The following is a 22,048-nucleotide window of genomic DNA, read 5'->3' on the forward strand; positions in this document are numbered from 1 at the left end:
TTCACAATCGGGTATACAAGGGTTGTTGCGTTCTGTATTAGTGGAAAACAACTGCTGCACATCTACAAAAGTTATTGCAGCTTCCTCTGGAGATGGTCCGTCAACTTGACAATGCTGTTTGTCATGGAGTGGTGGCTTTACGAAATTCTGGCATGAAACAGCGTGCTATTGCTCGGCAGTATGGCATCACTCAAGGTCAGGTGTCAAAGATCCTGAAACGAAATGCTCAGAGGGGTGTCCCTACTCCAATACCGAGGCCAGGACGTCCACGCAGAACTACAAGGAGAGATGATCGCCAGCTGCACCGGTTAGTCTGCAATGGCTGTACCAAGTCAGCTAATCGGCGTGGGGCTGAGTGGCATCAACTGACAAATGTGCCTGTATCCAGAAGGCTAGTCAACCAACGACTGGTTCAAGCAGGCTATCATGCCAGGCGTCTCCTGAGAAAGCCACGCCTGACCAGACAACAGCCAGCGCCGATTGCAGTGGGACAGAGAGCACCGTCAATGGCAGCCAGGACACTGGAATCACGTGACCTTCAGTGACGAGTCTAGATTTCTGGTCTATCGTCAAGATGGCCACGTCCGAGTGCGCAGACAAGTGCATGAAGCCCACAACGAAGATTGTATAGTGCCAAGAGTCCAAGCTGGAGGTGGTGGGGTGACCGTTTGGGCTGCTTTTCATGCAGGGGGCAAAACTGACCTGGTTGTTCTGAATGGAAACCTGAACCAGTTCAAGTACAGGGTCATTCTGGAAGAAACATTGCTTCCATTTGCTCGTGCAGCCTTTCGAGGAAACTTTGTCTTCCAAGATGACAATGCATGGCCTCATCGTGCTCGCATGATCCAACACTTTCTTGCTGAAAGTGGTGTAGAGCATATGGAGTGGCCTGCCATGTCCCCGGATATGAATCCGATAGAGAACTTGTGGCCAGAATTAACGCATCAAATTGACAACTTGGACCAGCAGCCGACCTCTGTGCGTGAATTGCAGCAGACTATTGTCACTGCATGGCAAGCGATTCCTGTCCAAACCTTGGGAAATCTCGTGAACAGCATGCCTCAACGTGTACGTGCTCTCCTGAATGCTCGTGGGGGTTACACGAAGTACTGAACTGTAATTTTACTGTCCGTAATCCCAGTCATAATTTAGCTTTTGTTTTTGTTGAAATTTTTTTTGGCTAATGTGCAAAATAAAGAGATACTTCTGGAAAACGTACAGAAGTTTAACACAGTCCTGTCCATGAATTGAGTTCGATATCAGTTTACATCACTTTCGAGGATCAATTTATTTGCTTCGAAATGTCAAATGTGGTTTTTGTTTCTTTCAAACGTCACATTAACAAAATCTAGAATAATTTCAACATAATTCCAATGAACTTTTGGTTCTAAGTCATCTTGAAAAGTAAGTTCACCCCCACAAAAAAAATATTCCATATTAAATGCCAAGTCTGTGTGTATATATATATATATATATGTATATATATATATATATATATATATATATATATATATATATATATATATATATATATATATATATATATATATATATATATATACATATATATATACATATATATATATACATATATATATACATATATATATATATATATATATATATATATATACATATATATATATATATATATATATATATCAAGTGAATGTGTAGAAAATTGACCATTAGTGACCTTGACTCTTGACCTATTGCCCTAAAAAAGCAATAGGCTTCCAGCTTGTCACTACGTCTACCAGGTGGTGAAATTTCCTGAAGATCAGAGTAAAATGTGACCTGTAGGTGATTGACATACAAACAGACAGACAGAGAGACTAGCAGAGCAGACCAACCCATATACTTGTGAATCTTCTTTGAAAGTAAGAAGCAGACAAACAGACATGGGAGAAAACATAACCTCTGTTCACCTTTTGTGGTGAAGATAAAAATCCTCAACAATCTAATTAAGTAATTCAATACATGCAGAGATGCTGTGGTGATATTTAATACCACTAAAGTTTCACCAACACTTTAATGAAGTTGTCCAGAATATCAGGGAGCGATGAGTGATGACAATTTTTTTTGAAAAGAACTGTGCCAGAGCAAAATGTTCATGTTACACTTGTGGAATTTGGCACAAGTCTTGGGAATGTATGGTTATGATAAATAGGAGGATGGCATAAGCCTCTACCCTGGGTTTGAATCCCGACCCAGCTACTGTCAGTTTGGTGCTTCACAGGCAGTGTGATTCATCAATGTGTGTGCTGTCCTTCAGATGGACATCAAACTGGGCATCCCATCTGCTGGCATTAGTTGGTGGACATTAAACATTCCATGGTGTCATTCACAAAGTGTAGGCGAGCTATCACTGGCTGTCTGTTTAAACTCCAAATTCTTACCTGGACTGCAGGTAGCAAGTTGATGCCATGTTACACCCATTGTTATCTCAGAGCAGCAGCTTCTGTACTGTGAACGAATTGATCAGGTACTGTATGTAGTTCACATGTTTCACATGAATGGCCATCTTTGACTCTGAAGGGAAACCAATTCAGAAAGACCTGATCAAGTTAATCGATACGTTGGACTGTACCTGTGGTCACAGATTCAAGGTATTTCAGCAATTACATCCTAATTGATGTTCCTCACCAGTTTTTTCTGTTAGACTCAAGTGTGGAACTCACTGCACAAATCGTTTCCTGAAATGGACGCTTTCCTTCATTGGTGGTAAATTAACTACAGGTTGTAGACTTTTCGAAGTGTAAATGACTATGTCTTGATATTATTTATTCCTTCAGCATTCGTTTCAGAAATAATTCCGATACAGACACACTTTCAGCCAGCAGGTGCATTTTTTGTCAGATGTGCCGTTGTTGGTGTTGTTGTTGTTGTTGTTGTTGTTGTTGTTGTATAGCCCCGGACAGTTTTTTGCGGAGACAATCCTGCAGTGCAGACAGCCGATCGATCTCGCAGGAGTGACCATGAGATCCCCCACATCCAAGATGGTGTACTCCGCCTTAACAAATTAAGGGCCGAGAGAGAGAGAGAGAGAGAGAGAGAGAGAGAGAGAGAGAGAGGAAAAGAGAAAAAGAGAAAAAGAGAGAGGAAAACGAGAGAAAAAGAGGGAAAAAGACAGAAAATAGAGAAAAGGGAGGAAAAGAAAGGAAAGGGAGAAAAAGAGAGAAGAAGAGAGAAAGAGAGAAGAAGAGAGAAAGGAGAAAAAGAGAGAAAGAGAGAAGAAGAGAGAAGAAGAGAGAAGGGAGAAAAGGAGAGAAAAAGGGAGAAAAGAGAGGGGAGAAAAAGGGAGAAGAGAGAAAGGGAGAAAAGGGGAGAAAAAGAGAGAAAAGAGGGGAGAAAAAGGGAGAAGAAGAGAGAAGAAGAGAGAAAGGGAGAAAAGGGGAGAAAAAGAGAGAAAAGAGGGGAGAAAAAGGGAGAAGAAGAGAGAAGAAGAGAGAAAGGGAGAAAAGGGGAGAAGAAGAGAGAAAGGGAGAAAAGGAGAGAAAAAGGGAGAAAAGAGAGGGGATAAAAAGGGAGAAGAAGAGAGAAGAAGAGAGAAAGGGAGAAAAGGGGAGAAAAGGAGAGAAAAAGGGAGAAGAGAGAAAAAGGGAGAAGAGAGAAAAAGGAAGAAAAGAGAGGGGAGAAAAAGGGAGAAGAAGAGAGAAGAAGAGAGAAAGAGAGAGAGAGAGGGAGAAAAATAGAGAAAAAAAAGGGAGAAAAAGAGAGAAAAGAGAAAAAGGGAGAAAAAGAGAAGAAAAGAGAAAAAGGGAGAAAAGAGAGAAAAGGGGAGAAAAAGAGCGAAAAATAGGAAAAGGGGAGAAAAGGGAAGAGAAAAGGGGGAAAAGAGAGAAAAGAGAAAAGGGAGAAAAAGAGGGAAAAGGGAGAAAAAGAGAGAAAAAGAGAGAAAAAGGGAGAAAAAGAGAGAAAAAGAGAGAAAAGGGAGAAAGGGGGAGAAAAAGGGAGAAAAGAGAGAAAAAGGGAGAAAAAGGGAGAAAAGGGGAGAAAAAGGGAGAAAAAGGGGAAAAAGGGAGAAAAGAGAGAAAAAGGGAGAAAAGAGAGAAAAAGGGAGAAAAGAGAGAAAAAGGGAGAAAAGAGAGAAAAGGGGAGAAAAAGGGAGAAAAGGGAGAAAAAGGGAGAAAAGAGAGAAAAGAGAGAAAAAGGGAGAAAAGAGAGAAAAAGGGAGAAAGAGAGAGACAAGAGGGAAAGGGCTGGTCCATGGGGACCGATCGGCTCTGACAGTGACCGCGCTGCACTGACAAATCAGGGCAGCAGGGAAGAATGGGGAAGATTTGGCCCCCGTCTTGCGTTGGGTGGTAGAACCACCGCGAAGAGGCATCCCCGCTAGTTGTGCACCCCAACGTCATCTGGAGTGGTCGTTATTAGGTCCTCCCGACCCTTGGTTTGTTGTTCTTTATCCTCAACTGCATTGTCTCCTTGACTTCTTATCTGGGAACCCTGTTAAGGTAACTGTGCATGTAACATTCCATTTCCACAGTTAAATTTATATGCAGAAAGTTGAATCGCATTACAAGCTGGTGCCATGCCTCGTCTATACCCTCAGGTACCCAAAAGGACCATCGGCGATATTTCTGCAAACTATGTTTGGGTGCAGCCAGCGGTGCCGAGGTTTTCTTGCTGGATGACTCGCTTCCTGCAGAACCGGCCCGACTGGAGAGACGCCTCGCCGGGCCATTCCCATACCTCTCTCACTCCATCCCCCATCCCACGCCCTTTCAGACTGTCACGCGACGGCCACTCATTGTCTACAACATATCGTTTAATCTAAACTTGACACCCGTGCCACGAAAATGATGTCATAAAAGTTCCCTTTCGAATGATGCATCTGCTTCTTCCACCAAAGCCACCAACTGAGAAAGTATCCAAAATAATTGGTTACGGGATTAAGGTTAATAATTGGTTTAGGGAGGGTGGGATTCGTTCAATGAGTGAAGCAGAAATCTAGGTGAATGTTAACGAGTTGAACTCGAGGTGAAGGACATCCAGAATCGTGTTAGCGTGCCGTCCATGGTTTCATCGGAAGCCACAAAATTGATGCCATTACGGCTAACCAAGCATGGGGACACTTCAGACCGCTCAGTCCAAAACAACTTGTGACACATATACTTACCTACGCTTCATCTGCTTCGCTCACCTAGCTTAAGCCCACATACTGTAATTTAAGACAAAACTGAGGTTTTTGTCTTCGGTGTGTTATTGTGTCATGAATCAGACAGCGGAAAGAAAACTGCTCGCCTCTAAATGAAGTACCCAGATGGAATAAGCAAGTGCATAAAAAATAACGATTGTTTCAGAATGCTTTTTTCTAAATGTTTCAAAAGCAGATGGAGCACCGAGTGCCTCATTTCGCTTTCTTTAGCCCAAGTCTTGCTTTTTTCAGCCTCTTCAACTTATCCCATTCACCCTCCTCGCTTCCAAATAAAAACCGTATTTTCTTCACTCGTGTACTCAATCTGCCTGTATTTCCTGTACTTCATCCCTCCCTTTTCTCAATATCTTCAAACTGAATCTTCATTGAAGGAAAAGTTTCTTCCTTTTAAAACTTTTAAATTGCTTCACCTTCCTTTTTTCTCAATCAGGAGCACTCCATGTGTTGTTCTTCTTCATCCAAACTATTCCTCTTCTTTGTCATATGGATTATTTTCCAAAACGGCCTCATTCCTAAACTCTTGGTCAATCAACCCTCTGCTCATACCTAAAGCACGATTTTCCTCCATGCCTTCAACAAAATAAATCCCACCTCTCCCCTGATGTCTGTCAATGTATATCCAGATAGGGAATCTTGACAAGTCCGGTTTGCAGAGGTTGCCTCCTCACTACAATCAATTCCCCTTCACATCCTTTGTCAGTGTCAAACCCCTACATGTCAGTATGTTCCCCCACATCTACAGTCGTGGCCAAAAATATTGGCACTTTTGCACTTTTTTCAAATAATGCACCATTTCTTCCAGAAAATTGTTGAAATTAAAATATATTTTGGTATCCACAGATGTATTTCTTTGGTTTGCAGTGGAACAAAACAAAAAAAGCTGAAAAATTACTAAATCTTAGCTTATTCCACACAGAAATCCTAAAATGGCCCGCACAATATTATTGGCACCTTTTAGAAGTTGTTAGAAATAATTATTATTATTCAACCTGACCTTCACACACAAGGTAGGACAGTTTCCACTCACACCATCTGTCACCAACTCAATGAAAGGGGGTTCTATGGTAGGAGACCCAGGAGGGCCCCACTGCTGAGAGAGAGACGTAAGAAAGCCCAACTGGAGTTTTCCAAAACACACCTGAACAAGCAAAAATCCTTTTGGGAGAATGTCCTGTAGACATACGAGACCAAATTCGAGCTTTTGATAAAGCACATCATCTCTATGTTTACAGAAAACAAAATGAACCCTTCAAAGAAAAGAACACCTTCCCTGCAGTGATATTTTGGGGTTGCTGTGAATGTGTGCATGGCATCATGAAATCAGGAAATTACCAAGGCATTTTGGAGCACAATGTTCAACCCAGTGTCAGAAAGCTGGATCTCCGTCGAAGGTCATGTGTCTTGCAGCAGGACAATGACCCCAAACACACTTCAAAAAGCACCCAGGAATGGTTCAAGACAAAACATTGGACTGGTCTGAAGTGGCCAGCAATGAGTCCAGATCTAAATACCATTGAACACCTGTGGGGAGATCTGAAAACAGCAGTTGGGAGAAGGCACCCTTCAAATCTGGGAGAACTGGGGCATTTTACACAAGAAGAGTGGGCCAAATTGCCAGTAGTGAGGTGTAGGAACCTCATTCATGGCTATAGGAAGCGCTTGACTGGTTATTTTGTCCAAAGTCTGTGCTACCAAATATTAAATCTAGGGTGTCAATAATTTTGTCAATGCCATTTCTTTTTATTTTCTGATTTTAAAGGATATATTAAGTTCTGAATTAAAAAAAACAAAGGTTCTGTAATATTAACAGTGAAATAAATAATTATGGAGACCAAATACTTTTGTCAATTTCAACTTATTTTTTTGAGAAAAAAACCACCTTTAGAGGCCATTTTTCCCCGCAAGCGGGGGTTGGCCTTTTTCGGGAACTGTGGTTGTTGTTGTTTTTCGGTCCCCTTTTTGAAGCAATGTTTTACGGCCGGATGCCCTTCCTGACGCCAACCCTTTTTGCCGCCTTTAACGACAAGCAGGGAATTACCAGTGAACTGGTACTCAATTTGCCGACCTCGGAAGGATGACAGGCTGAGTCAACCCCCCTGGCGTTAATTCAGCGATTGACCGGGATTCGAACCCAGGATCCTAGGATCCTAAGCCGGCACCCTAGCCGCTAGCCCAACACAAGAAAATTGAGAGTTATTTGAAAAAAGTGCAAGGGTGCCAATATTTTTGGCCATGGCTGTACATGACTGTATCCTTCCAACACCACCCCTTCATGTGCCCCCTTTTCAGCATCCATCTTTGTGCATCCCCATCCCTTGGTCCCACCCTCTCCACTCCATGTCCAGTGTCCTCCCCTCTTTCCTCTCATCCCGCCCTCTCCCAGCTTCACTCTCGTCCTCTCCCAACCCAGCTTCACCCACCTGACTTCCCCTCATCCCAAGGACTGCGAGCAGCCATCTCTCTTCAGGACTGGTCTCCCATATCTACTGCTCCTGATGTAAACTAAACTTGGGAATTCATCAAAAGAAACCTGCTCTTCCTCATAAACAGACTTGTCCTCATCTCCTCTTCAATTATACTACCATTCCTCCCACCCATGGTACACTGAATCCTGTGGTGAGACGGTTGCTCTGAAACCAGTTGCATTCCAAAAAGTCCGCCCCCACTCTCAGGAGAGCGAGAAAACAACATCTGTCCAAGCTTAAGGATGAACTTTCAAACATATCTCCCTCCTCTAAAAGATGGTGACACCTTGTTAAGTCTGCCTCTGGAGTGTGCTGCCTCTCCAGCCCTTCCCTCTCTTCAAATGGCACCACAGCCGACTTGCTCATGAGAAGGCCGAATGCCTAAATTCTCTGTTTGCTTCCAAATCTTGTGTCCACAACCCCTCACTCTCGGTACCCATTCTTCCCTGTCTTCCCAACTACTCCTGGATTCTGTGTCTTTCGCACCTGAGAAGGTTATTGCAACTCACGACTCTGCTACTAGATTGGACGCCATCAGCTCATGTGTACTAAAAACCCGCTCTGCTGCTCTTGCACATCCTCTCTCTGCCCTTTTCACCATATCCTTTGCACTAGACCATCTTCCATCTGCTTGGAAATCCGCCATCACTGCATTAGATAAAAGGTGCAAAAACTGATCCCCTTAAAGACAGACTTATTATATATCAGCAAGGCCATGAAATCCATCATCGCAGTTGATATGAAATCCTTTCTTATCTCCAACAACCTAATCTCAGATCACCAATTTTTTTCCCTACTAGATCATTCCACCTTGCACATGCTCCTTAAGCTGGGTGTCCAGTCTGCCAGCAAGAGTTGAAGACTCCACGGTAGGTTGCTTGAGGATTACGCGAGTTATCGCTGGCACCATGGTCATATTACTAATTCCTGGCAAAACTGTGGATAGCAAGTGGTATTCTCAGCTATTATTTGATGCCACGGTATATTATATTCCTTAAAACCAGGTTATCCTGCTTGCTATGTAAGCAAGTGCTTTGTGACTCTGTGGAGTGGCTAGGAGTGTGGTTCTTTTGCGGACTACAACTACTACACTTTAAAACAAATTCACCTTCCCAGCTGCTCACATGTTATGTGAATGGCCTTCTTCAGCTAAGAAAGGTAATCCATTATTAGAGGTTACACACTTCCCAAAGGAGGTTATTGCCCTTGATTATCTATGGAGGAGTGTATGTGTGTGTTTGTGCGCCTGCTTAGGCCATAACCGTTTCTTTTTCAAAAAAAACCTTTAGTATGAGAATATTGTTGCGGATCTCTGCGTCGGCCTTTCCCCTTACCAAGGGGGGATTAGTCCCCTTGTCTTTTACTAGCCGACGAGACCCGGGACCTATGACGTCCTTCCCGGACAGCGTTAAATAGGGTTTTAGGACTATGAATTCGCTATTACCTAAGTACTAACGCTGGCCGGAAACGAGGAAATAAGCCCCGCCCGAATCACGGGTGTTAGTGGAAACGCTGAGCGGTAGCGACCCGTGACCCGAGCCGTTATCAAGGACTAAACCCGATTTGTTTTTTTGTTTTTTGGGTTTTTTTTGTTTTTTTTCAATCACCTCCGTGTTTTTCTTTTGTCCTCTTGCATTTTGAGATTCTTTCTAGTTTACCATTTGAGCTTTTGTCATCAAATTTTCAACAAAACGTAATTATTATATGAATATGGAGAACACGAGTTAATACACTTTACCTTTTTGTTTTTCTAGCTTTTTTTGTGAATGAGATATCGCCCGCCACAAAGCCTTGAGGGCCACTCGAGGTGGGGGCTACAAACTATTCTTTTCATGAAGTTTAGTTCAAGTACAAAGCGGGCGCAGATAGGATTTGCATTTTGGGATGCTTTCATATTATTACTTTCGTGATGACAGCAATTTAGTAATTAAAGCCTGGAGGCAGGTGGGAGAACTAACAACACCGACTGGTGTACATAAGCGCGCGATGTGTCATAACATTAATAACGAGCAAGGTGGAGTATATCTGTTTCCATGAATTCCTGGTGTGATTTCACTGAATCAATCCAACTATGAAAGTTGTGTGACATTCAATGGAGATTTCAGCCTATTGGTCTGAATAAGGATGTTCTTGAAACGGCTCGAGTCGCTTTACGTGGCACCAAGACTCTTGGACCTCAGGAAAAACACACGCCAAACAGGTGAGTCAAATGTATGCCTGCTAAACATTTTGGAGCATGTGACACGAATAAAGATCGATACAGCATGGTTTGCCTCACAAGTTCCGTTATGTACAATATATATATACATACATATATACAGTCACGTGAAAAAGTAAGAACACCCCATGTAAAGTTTTGACTTTTTCAACATACAGCTATTTGATCTTCATTTCAACAATATTGACAGATAAAGGTGATATCATACAACAAATATCATGAAACATTTACATTTTGTAGTCCATTGTATAATTTAAATAAACATAAAGGCAAATTTCGCATGTGGAAAAAGTAAGTACACCCTTGGCTCTAATAGGTGGTATTGCACCCTTTGGCAGAAACAACCTCAAGTAGGCATTTCTTATAACTGTCTACCAGTCTCTGACATCGACTGGGAGAAATTTTTGCCCAATCGTCCATGCAGAATTCTTTCAGCTGTGCGATGTTTGAGGGGTTTCTTGCATGCACAGCTCGTTTCAAATCCCCCCACAACATCTCGATGGGATTTAGATCCGGGCTTTGACTTGGCCATTCCAGAACACTCCATTTCTTTATTTTCAGCCATTCCTTGTTGGATTTACTGGTATGTTTCGGGTCATTGTCATGTTGCAAGGTCCACCTTCGGTTGAGCTTCAACTTTCCGACAGATGGCCTCACATTATCCTCAAGCACCCTCTGGTACAATGAAGAATTCATATTGGATTCTATGATGGTTAGCTGCCCAGGCCATGATGCAGCAAAGCTGCCCCAAACCATAATATTTCCACCACCATGCTTTACAGTTGGTATCAGGTTCTTGTGGTCAAATGCTATCTTTGGTTTTCGCCAAACATGTCTTCTGGTACTGTGGCCAAATAGCTCTACCTTTGACTCATCTGTCCAGAGCACATTGTTCCAGAAGTGCTGGTCTTTGCCGAGGTGTTCATTGGCAAACTTTAGTCTTGCCCTGATGTTCTTTCTGGACAGCAAAGGTTTCCTCCTGGCACACCTCCCATGTAGATCAAATTTGTGCAGCCTCTTTGTAATGGTAGACTCTTACACTTTGACATCAACAGTGGCAAGAGCTACCTGTAGGTCCCGTGATGACATTCTGGGGTTCTTAGAGACTTCTTTCAGCATCTTGCTTCTGCTCTCGGGCTGAACTTGCTGGGGCGGCCTGGCCTGAACAAGTTGGCAGTTGTTTGGAATCTTCTCAACTTGTAGATGATCTTCCGGACAGTCGAATGATTAATTTCAAATTGTTTGGAGATCTTTTTAAATCCCTTCCCAGACTCGTAGGCATCTATAACCTTCTTTCTGAAGGCCTCAGAGAGCTCTTTTGATGTAGGCATGGTGACGCCGCACACTTCAACAACAAAGAGCAAACCAAACTAAATGTCTGAGGTTTAAATAAGACAGGTTCCTCCAAGATCCTCTCTAACGATGTTCTAATCATTTGCACCTGAGCTGGTGCACCTGATTCTACTTTTATGTATTTGAAGTAGTCATAAATGTAGGGGCGTACTTACTTTTTCCACATGCGAAATTTGCATTTATGTTTATTTAAATTATACAATGGAGTACAAAATGTAAATGTTTCATGATATTTGTTATATTATATCACCTTTATCTATCAATATTGTTGAAATGAAGATCAAATAGCTGTATGTTGAAATATGTTGAAAAAGGCAAAACTTTACATGGGGTGTACTTACTTTTTCACGTGACTGTATATCTTCTCCTCGTTCATCATAATCATCTTTAGATGGCGTATTTCCAAGCTGCCTCTCTCAATGGAAGTGACTGGTACCATGTGACAGAGCTTTACTTGTAAAAACTGTATTCCTTTGTGAAGGAATAGGAAGAGAACAGAGGGGTGGGAGGGAGGGACTATGACTGTCAATCAGCCTGATGGGGGCGGGGCCGCTACACACATTTACCCTTGGGGCAATCCGACCTATATGGTGGCAAACAATAGAAACGAATGCTTTCCATTTTGTTCTCATCCAATAATCTGTGTCCCGCATGCATGCAGGGGTTAGGAAATAGGTTCACTCTGTCTGTCTGTTTGTCTGACATACATCAGTATGTCAGATCGAGGATCGAGACTTAATTTCAATTTAGTCTTATATCTTCAATACTGTAGAACACAAATCAGAACATGAATTGGAACATGAACCTCCAGTTTAGCAATTTTGCCAAATTGTACGAAATCTCCTCCCGAGCGCACAGGCACACTCACGGTAAAGCAATTGCTGCATTCCAAACAGGAAACTTACTGTTTTTAGGGATGTCATAAATGACACAAACAACAAGAATGAAGAACAAATGCAACATGTTAAATAAGGTGGCGTAAAAGATGGTGCATCAGCGGCGGTAAACTTCCAATTCAATGTTTTTTTTAATACAGCCTTTGGAACATTTATTTTATTACCTCGGCCACCAAAGGTGGATGAAGGTTATGTTTTCACCGCTGTATGTTTTGAACAGGATTTCTCAAAAAGTTATTGACAGATTTGGACATAACTTGGTGGAGACGTTGCGTGTGTGACAAGGAAGAATTGATACTATTTTCGTGAAGGTTTGAATCCGGATCAAGATCAGAGAATTTTTTAAAAGTGATTCTTCACCATTGAAGTACCAGTTCCAGCATTTGAGTTCCAGTTCACTGGTAATTCCCTGTTTGTCGTTAAAGGCGGCAAAAAGGGTTGGCGTCAGGAAGCGCATCCGGCCGTAAAACATTGCTTCAAATAGGGGACCGAAAAACAACAACAACCACGGTTCCCGAAAAAGGCCAACCCCCGCCTTGCGGGGAAAAATGGCCTCTAAAGGTGGTTTTTTTTATTTATTCTTCACCATTGAGTGATTGGGCCAAAAACGATAAAAAAAAACATATCTCAAAAAGTTGTGGATGACCTATGACAAAACCAGGTGGATGACTTGGTTAGGTGACAAGAACAATCTGATTCGATATAAGTTCAGGTCCGAATCCAGATCTGGCCCATCAGTGGATACCAAAAATAAACTGTTCAGCCTGGCGGAGGTATGCTCTCTACCGAGTGCCATTGTTGTTTCAATTTAATCATATATTTGAATACTGTACAACACAAATCGCATTGTCTGTTCTTCCAAAAACCTTCAATTTAGCAGTCCGTGGCCAAAATTTTACGCAGTCTCGTCCATTCAAATTTGCTGCTGACTGATGGCTGCGGCACCTAAATGCCTTCAATAAAGGGGGAATGTTGGGTCCTGCTATTAAATTGACAATGTAAATGCTCATTGGATCTTGCACAAGAGAGGGTCATGAAGTGGGTGGAGAAAGGAGCTGAGGAGAGTGAATATGGCGGTGATTGAGTAAACCCTATTTATTGTTGCCTGTGGTCCGGATATGATTTAGGCCTACTACAAACCCAACACCGTCTGCTAGAATTTGTTGATGGACGTTAAAGATCCCACAGTGTCCCTCGCAAAGTGTACTTGAGCTATAGCTGGCACCATGGCCAAATTACACCAAATCCCGAACCAGCAGAGGGCATTGCAGCAGTGGCACAGTCTCGACCTCAGCCGATTATGCGACCACAGAGCCTTGTGCAGCATACAAAAGAAGAAGAAGACTATGCATAGGACAGATGACGTTAGCAAAAGAGGCACCCAATAATGGAGTGTGCCAGCAAGTCCATATGAACTACCCAAAGTTGGCCATATATTAATTCACTGTATTTTATAAGTCGCACATATTCATATAAGTACACACATATATAATACTAGCAGGAGTACCCGGCATTGTGGGGGAGGGGGTGGGGGGGGGGGGAGGAGGCAGGAGAAGGAGGGGTGAGGAAGGGAGTTTGGGAAGTGGAAGGGGGAGGGGAGAGGGAGGTGAGAAGAGAGGGAGGGGAAAGATATACTACATATACATCTTTTTGGGGGGGTGGGGGGGGAGTGGCTTTGACAGGCCCCTCCATTTTGGGGAAGGGTGAGGAGGGAGGGAGGAAGATTTTTCCGATGCAAAGAGTGTTTTAACCTCAATGTTGCCCAGGTAAAAAAGCAAATTGTGATACCCTCTGCCACCATCACCAGGTGGTGCTACACGGTACACATTTACTTAGATAATTTACGCCCCTCCCCCTGCCCCCGCCCGCCCCCCGACCCAGATCCCCGCATTAGGCCACGGCCACATAGCCTATGTTACTCCCCCCCCACCCCCCCAGACAAAGTTGTAGTTGTATCCCGGGTAAAGTATACAAGTGTTTATAGCTGGACTACCCAGCATTGCTCAAGCGAAAACAACATTAACATCTATCTATAATTCCAGTAATCTCTGTACGTTTGTACGTCTGTTTGTCTGTGACCGCTGTTTCTCGACAACCACGGGTCCGATATACTTTTAACTTGCCAGGTATATTGCTGGGGACCCGAGGATGTGCCTTTTCAAGGTTTCATATTAATCGGACAATTACTTACCGAGCTATGTCCAAAAAACGATTCAACCAATCAGAGAGCAGCGAACTATCGCGTGTGCCGAACGTGGCGGACACACTCTGCCTCGGATGGCACATTTGAGAGCGTATTCATTTATTTCACGTTTGCAAACTATGTTGGCGTTAAACTATGTTTTAAAACTAATAAAACCGAATTTGCGATTCATTCGCTTTCCTGCGCGTTTGTGCACGCGATGGCGATTTCTTTACCAAACTCCGGAAGCCGTTCGCTTTGGACCAAACCATTGCATGTAAATAGAGGGGGGGGATTGTCACCGTACTCGCAAGCCGTTCGCTTTGGACCAAACCATTTCATGTAAATAGAGGGGGGGGGATATAATTTTAGATATAGATATAGTACGGGCAATGCCCTAGTATTTGAAATGAGGGCAAATATAATGGAAAAGCGATTACATCCAAATCAGAATCCATCACAAATATCAAATCATTTTACCTTTTTGTTGAATATATGCTGATGAATGTATTGTTGATCACGTTTCTGAGTTAAGTATGATGACGTTCATTCTGAGGGGGGAACTTATCCAACCAGGATATGCTAGTTTTGTATTTTTAATTAATTTTCTGAAATTTGTAGAATTTGTTCTTCACTTGTAAGTTGTGGGTTACGAGGTGTAAATAAAAGGTGGGAAAAGTCTGATTTAATGCAATTTAATTCCAGGCTAGAAAAGGTGAAAATTTTGAAAGGGGATGTAGACTTTCTAGAGGCACTGTTTATATATACATATATATATATATATATATATAAATAACGCAGTTCCGGGGAGCTTATGCGATGGCACGTCGTCCGTCCGTCAGTCCATAAACACCGTCTGCCAGTGCGTAAACACTTGCAACTTCTTCTCTGAAACCGCTGATGGGATTGTGACCAAACTTGGCACAAATGATACTTGTAATGTTGTGACTACAGTTTTATCACAGCATGAAAAAAAAAATCGGGGTTTAAGGGGGTCTACCGGGGGTGAAAGTGGATCCAGGTTTGACCCCCCAAAATAGGAATTTGCTTTTTCCCCTGAAACTACAAACACTATTTCGATGAAACTTGAGCACAAACTTCTTCACCCGAGATGTACCAAAGTTTGATCATGCCATTAAAAATCCGGCCCTATAGGGGTCAACAGGGGATGGGGGGGGGGGGGTTAAAGGGGGTTTCCCCCCCAAAATAGGTTTTTTCTTTCTTCTCAGAAACTACGCACACACACACAATTACAATGACACTTGAAAACCTTCATCACCAAAGTTTGTTCATAGCATTAAAATAAATCGAGATTTAAGTGGCTCTGCTGAGGGGAGGGGAGGGGGTTGAGAAGACGGGGTCATTAAAGGAGAGAGGTACTGTGAAGTGAAATGCATATTCTATGTGCATGTATTCTCCTCGGCATAGGAAATGACAGGACAAAAGCACAAAAGCTTTTTCTTGGGTCGCCTCGGGTGGTCTTGTGTGCAGATGTGAGGGAGACATTGGAGGAGGTTTTCAGTAGATCCAATATTGAATTGCTCCCTCATGAACAGCTCACAAAGAAGTCGTGTATGGTTTTTTTCGGTCCAATGAGAGGCATTCGCTCTACCCTCTCAGGTAGTGTGGACAAACGTCGACCCAACAGTGGTTAATTTGTGGGCCAACTTCGATTTGATCATCTGGTGAACATTGCCTTGCCTCCTTCCAACGGTATTGATGAAAGTTGGTCTGTTGTTGGCATCGGTTCCACCTCTCCCCTCAAAGTGCATTGTTGGAAGACTTACACCGAACGTTACACCACATTTTTAGTGAAGAGGGAATTTTTTGATGACGTTGACCTAATGTGTCCTTGACTTCATGACCATGAAAACTCACGCTGGGGCATGCGGAGGAGCATTAGATAATGATATAGAGAAAGTGTGATTGTGGCAAACTGAAAGAAATTGAACGCAGCACACAATTCCCTATGGACAGATACTAGTATAGGCTCTGGGGGGTTGCTTGTGTACATCTCTCTTCTACGGCAAAACTTTTGATTTTCCTGTTCTATATGTTGAGACCCTTGGAAAAAATCTGGGTAACACTCCCAGATCAAGTACGTTTTTTCTGCACACCCCAATACGTGATTATGACTTGAGGCCAATTAGCCGAAATAGCAAAATTCAGTTTTCATGGAATAATTCAAGAGTAGGCAGCTTTCGATTCAAATGTAACATTTATTTATCATGTTTAGACATAACTAACACATTTTTAGCATGGTTCAATACTATAAACTGTCTTTTTTAGGAAAAAAAACACGTCATTTAGCTTCTTTTTCTCCAAAAATCACTTTCAGTTTGAAAGGCGCTCAAAATCCGATCACCTCTCATACACCCAATTATGTAGATAAAGCAACCAAAATTTGTCAGAAGCTTCCTTATGAAGCCCTTTAATAATTCCATGCATCATATTTATGATTCATTATATTGTATAGTGACAGTGGGGTCAAATGTTAACAAAGGTTACCCCTACCCCAAAAAGCGGTATAAACCAAAATTGGTTAAATTGGTCTAACTTTAGAAGTAAGTGTGATATTCGGCTGATTTTGGTGTCTATGTATGGGTTTTTGATAGCAAGCTATTCATTGGAACCATAATCAACCCCTTTTGAATATACCTAATTTGCATAATTTCAAAATGGCCACCAAACACCTCCTGGCAATGATGTTGACTAAATTTCGCTCAAAATTCAGCTTAAACAAAACTATTACACTTACATAGCTTAAGGATTCATGAATTAAAATCATAACATGTCCACAAACCCAATATAACTGTCATAACAAGGAAGCGCGTGCTGTCAATTACCACCATTTACCACCCGTGCAACTTCAATACATGTACGCTTTATCAAGCGACAGGATTCTTGCAGGCATCAGGGGAAGCCTTTTTGCAATGACAAAAATTTACACATTTGACTATGGCGGTCCTACAGGGGCATGTTGACCTGGCACACTTAGTGCATGAACAGACAACTGTCCAATGTGATTCTAGAGTTTTCCACGTTGTCTCAGGTATCAGCTGTTCCTTGTCATGCGTATAACCACAATCCTCTGGCTTAAGTGCGATCACATTTTCAGAATCTTGATGAAGCTCCAAAGCATGCATGATATTGCAGGCATTGAAAAAGCTACGCTTCATATGTGGCAGAAGACCTTGGCTGGTTGGTGGCAGGTTGTGATGAGAACTCCCTTTGACATGATGGAAGATCTCCGCACGCAAGTTCGAAAATTTCTTCGCATCGCTTTTTGGTTTCAGTACTTTGACCAAGTAGGATTCTGCATTCTTGATCAAAGGCTGAGAAAGGGTCGGCAACCCTCCAAAGTGCTTCAATAACATTTCTGGCTCGGCATTCAAGGCGGCTTTCTTGGTCCCAACTTTGCTAGTGATATCACATCCTGTAAGACTGTATACGGCAGGAAGAACAGCACAGAGTTGACATCCGATGCGCTCGAACAAGGTATGAAGGGGCACATACCGAGTGCTATCTCCAACTCCAGCTCGTACCCACAGCTCCTCTAGGTCATGTTGGAGAAAGACAGGCATGTGGTGGAGCAAGGCAACAACTACATCAGTATCATTGGAGATGACAACACATATTTTGTGTCCTTCTTTGAGCGCGTCCAAAACATGAAGGAGTATGCGAAGATCCGCCTCTTCAAATGTGGATTGAAGGTGTACCAGTGCGCTCTCATCTCCGTTGTGCATTTTCATACATTTCCAATCCTCGTTCTCTCTGGTCACCTGTCCGAGTACAGTTGGGTACTGACCGGTATTTGCAATGTTTGAACGAACATGGCTGTAGATCAGTTTTTCAAGGAGAAGTTTGTTGTTGTTGGAAGGCCAGAATGTGTTCATATCCTTAGGTAGTGGTGTTGATGGCTCTATTGAAGTATATTCGATGGGTAGAGTGTCACTTCGCCTTTTCCTCTCGCTGCCCTTCACTGATGGGTCATCAGAATACATGTCAAAGACATAGTCAGTCCGCCCAAACCGATGATATATGGCCGAAAATGACATGAAATTTGATAGAAGGTCATTGAATTTGGAGAGTTTCGTAACATTAACCTTTCGGATTGTGGCCATGATGTCAACTACAAATGATGCGTCTTTCCGATGACTATATGTAAATTCTTCCGGTTTTAGGTGCGTCTCCAACTCCTTCAGTAGCTGGCTCTTTGCTGGTTTAGTCATCATTCCTGCATCATCAAACAACACTGGGGAGGGAACAACATCGTACTTTAAGAGATCATCAGTGGTGAGGCCACGCTCCCGAGCTATTTCTATGTTTCTCTCAGCGATGTTCATCTCCTTCACTGTCGTCTTGGTAGTCTTCTGTGGCTTCTTTCGAAGAGTTTTCATCGTCTTCAAGTTTGTGCGGTGAATGGTACTGCTTATTCGTTCAGTCTTGGTGACAAACCTTTCCTTTCTGAATTTCAGGTACTTCTCTTTTCCTTTTGAAAAGGCATTGAGCATGTCAGTTTTTATATCATCGGACATAACCTCTTTTGTCACAAAGTTGTGTAGTGTTTTGGAAGCGTCTAGAGACAGAGGGGACCCCTTCTCTTCAATGAATCTCATCATCTCCTGAATATGTCCTTCTTTGCGGTTCGTTGTGGCTTGAGATGATTCGTGGTGGCTGTAAGTCTCATGTGTCCTGTCAATCACATCACTGTATTGCCGATGTAGGTTCTTCACTGCCATCATTTCATGGTATATTAGGTCCCACTGGGCGACATACTGTTTTTGCTTTGCATGTCCAATGACTCCATCGCTGCACTTAGATGAAAGGTTAATGCTTTGCTCTAATTTCTGGTCTCCTCCAACAGCGGTGAATCGGCCGGGTATCTCTCTGATTGAAAAATTGCCTTTGGCAAATTGTTCATGAACTGATGGTGCAGTCTCAGGTAGACGTCGCATGTCTTCAAGGTAGAGAGAACACCATCGCAAGTAGTTGGTCGAATCGAATGCCGCAAACAGGTTCAATGCACGCTGGACAGCGTCAAGATGCAGTTCCCAAATCCCTTCACGATCAGCTCTCAACAGATCACGGACAATATCCATCATTTGCAAGAACTGAGTCCAGAACTTGAAGTTTTCATTGGTATCAGACCGTGTTTGGATGAATCTGTTCAAATCTTCGACCAACGTTTTTGATGCATCAGCAAACTGAACCATATACTTCTGACTATCTGTGATGCATTTCTCCTTGACACTAGACTGGAGGTTCGTCAGGATGGCAAGCTCATGTGTATATTGGTCGATGCCTTTCTCGGAGAAGAATTCTTTGTACTGGAGGTGTTCAAAGGCTTCAGCAAGGAGCTGCATACCCTCAAGACAGCGGCTGTAGTGACCTCCATGTAGAACAGAATTCTCGATGACAGTTGGACCAAAAACACCAGCCTGCAACCATGTGATGTCCGCGCCACTTCCATCCAGGAGTTTGCCAATACATTTCAAAACAGTTTTCACTAAGTGAAACGTTCCCAGGCATGGAACCAGGGTCCTGAATTCCTCTGGTCTGAGCAGTTGTATATCATGGACGATGCAATAAACACCTTCATCACAATACATTGGTATCTCATTTTGAGTCAGCTGAGAACCAATGTCCATAAAGTTCTTCATAGCCGTATAAACTGTCGCGTACTCTGTAACTGGATGCGGCAGAACAGGCACAAATGCAAGATTCTTTAATGGGATGGCCTCCTCCGTCCAAACAGAGTTGCTAGCACTCCAAGATGGCATTTTTGTGACTCGGGGTAGATGGACACTTCATCATGCATGACGTTCAAGCGTGCGAGGGACCAAGAAATATCCTTCAGTTTTGCTGCATCGGCTTCGGAGGAAGTGTAAGGCAGTTCGGCCACTTTGTAAGTTGCTGGGATGTCAGCACGGCGTGCAGGCTTGTGAAAGTCGGACAGTACCTGGCATTTTAATATTAAACTGAATGACTGTGGACCATGTGTGACCTGCGTGTCAGAAATCTTTGGTTTACTGGTCGACGACGGGGGTTTGTCTTGGTAGAGAACAGTCACAGTGTCATGTTCAGATACATTTGCCCCCTCATGGTCCCAGTTGTCAATTGCACCGGAGGTGAATTGCCCAGGATCAAAGTGTGACGGCAGTGAAACGCGATCGTTGTTGTGCTGTGCTGTAAACGTGGTAAGGTCATGTTGGTACCTACGCAGCTCCGGGTAGCTGATTGCTAGTCCTCTGTGGTTTAGAACTGTAGTTACAATTTTGCCACCACGCCCAAGACCATGAACTGATTCCGCATTCATAATATGCATTGGAGTTCTCTTTCTACCGCAGTGATGGATATAGTACATGACTTGGAAGACAGATTGTATCTTTCTGCAACGCTGTGTGGAGAGGCTGTTACCTGATGGCTTGCTACCGGTATCGTAGTCATCATCATCTTCATCCTCATCAACTGGTTCATCACTTTCTGTCATGACAGCTTCGGCTGCTTTTGCATATGTGTCAGGATTGAAATTGTACAAATGACTGAAAAAACGTAGTACAGGTTCAGGGATATTCATCTCGCTCAAGGAATGCTTTAGATCATGCGCATCACAAAAGCTATCGTCAAGGCCAAAATCATACTCATCTAGAGCCTTCCTAATCACACCAGCGCATACCTGAACAGGATCAAGGGAACGAATGCGCTCAGCTAACACTTTCTTTGGAACACTGAATACCATCATTGATTTTTTGAACGAACTGGGATATGTAAAATCAATCTCATTACCAAAAGTGTTCAACAAGAAAACTTTTACATCTCTATTACGAAAGTTACATTTGTCATCAATATTGTTCAAAGAGTCTCTGATAGCACTAAGTTCATAACCCCTCCCTTCTTTTAGGCCTTGCTCTAACTCTTTAACAACCTGATTCCAAGCAAGCTGTTTCTCAGACACTTTTGGTATGGAAGCTTTATCACGAGAGTCATACTTATACAAGTATTTAGTCATGCAGTCCCTGTGGTAGTACAGATCTGCTCCAAACACAGAATGCGCATCTTGAAGGTCGCACGTTCGGGTGAACACATCATCTTGAAATAAGTTTGTCGCAGCCAGAAAAGCTGAAGCACGGCCTGATTCACTAATGCGATATTTCGTGTACTGTTGTTTGTGTGATTTACTGTCACAGATAATACACTTCACTTGACGTAAGGCTGTTGTGGACGTCTCTGTATTCGGTGGATGTCGGACGGCCTTAGAACGAGTACTTCTATCTTCTTCCTGCTCAGAACGGGACAGGTCTTGGCATACAGCGAGACTCTTCCTTTTCCTATTGAGAACTGAAGTCATGGTGTATTTTTTGTAACAGTCATTGGTCACATGATAAACAAACCCATCTCCTTTAACCAGCTTAAGCCGTTTGGAAACTTGATCATTGTGGATGTAACTTGCTTCTCGTATCCTTTTGCAACCATTAGTTGTGCTCACAGTTTTATCCCCCGCGCTTTTCTGGCAGATGATGCAGTTAGTCGCATCAAACGAACTGTCTTCGGGCGGTCCTGAGAGAGTAACAGACTCCATCGTCAGCGGCCACGCCTGAAAAACAAAAAATGGATATTAGTTACGTTTGTACGGCTGTAAAAATCGGCAAGGTCGGACCATATGCTGAAAATATAAAATGTGAAAGACTGATAAGCCACAAAGAAACCCATGTTTATCCCTATTAAAGGGCTTCATAAGGAAGCTTCTGACAAATTTTGGCTGCTTTATCT

General features: G+C 42.9%; 2 protein-coding genes across 4 annotated transcripts in view; one reads left to right on the forward strand and one right to left on the reverse strand.

Annotated features, from left to right (window-relative positions):
• Positions 1-9,780: 9,780 nt before the first annotated feature.
• Positions 9,781-22,048, forward strand: part of LOC137435754 (uncharacterized) — a 32,329-nt gene continuing 20,061 nt past the window's right edge. Inside the window, exon 1 of the mRNA XM_078785052.1 lies at positions 9,781-9,826. The gene's annotated coding sequence lies outside the window, so the exon portion shown is untranslated. The remainder of the gene's footprint in view (positions 9,827-22,048) is intronic.
• LOC137435343 (heparan-sulfate 6-O-sulfotransferase 1-B) overlaps positions 16,481-22,048 on the reverse strand; it is a 162,094-nt gene continuing 156,526 nt past the window's right edge. For all 3 annotated transcript variants that reach the window (XM_078784423.1, XM_078784424.1, XM_078784422.1), the window contains one exon: positions 16,481-21,872. In XM_078784423.1, coding sequence (XP_078640549.1) covers positions 20,004-21,872 — 1,869 coding nt within the window. In that variant the 3' untranslated portion in view covers positions 16,481-20,003. The remainder of the gene's footprint in view (positions 21,873-22,048) is intronic.

The sequence above is a fragment of the Myxine glutinosa genome, chromosome 9 (genome assembly GCF_964187855.1).
Source record: "Myxine glutinosa chromosome 9, kmMyxGlut1.1, whole genome shotgun sequence".
NCBI lineage: Eukaryota > Metazoa > Chordata > Myxini > Myxiniformes > Myxinidae > Myxine > Myxine glutinosa.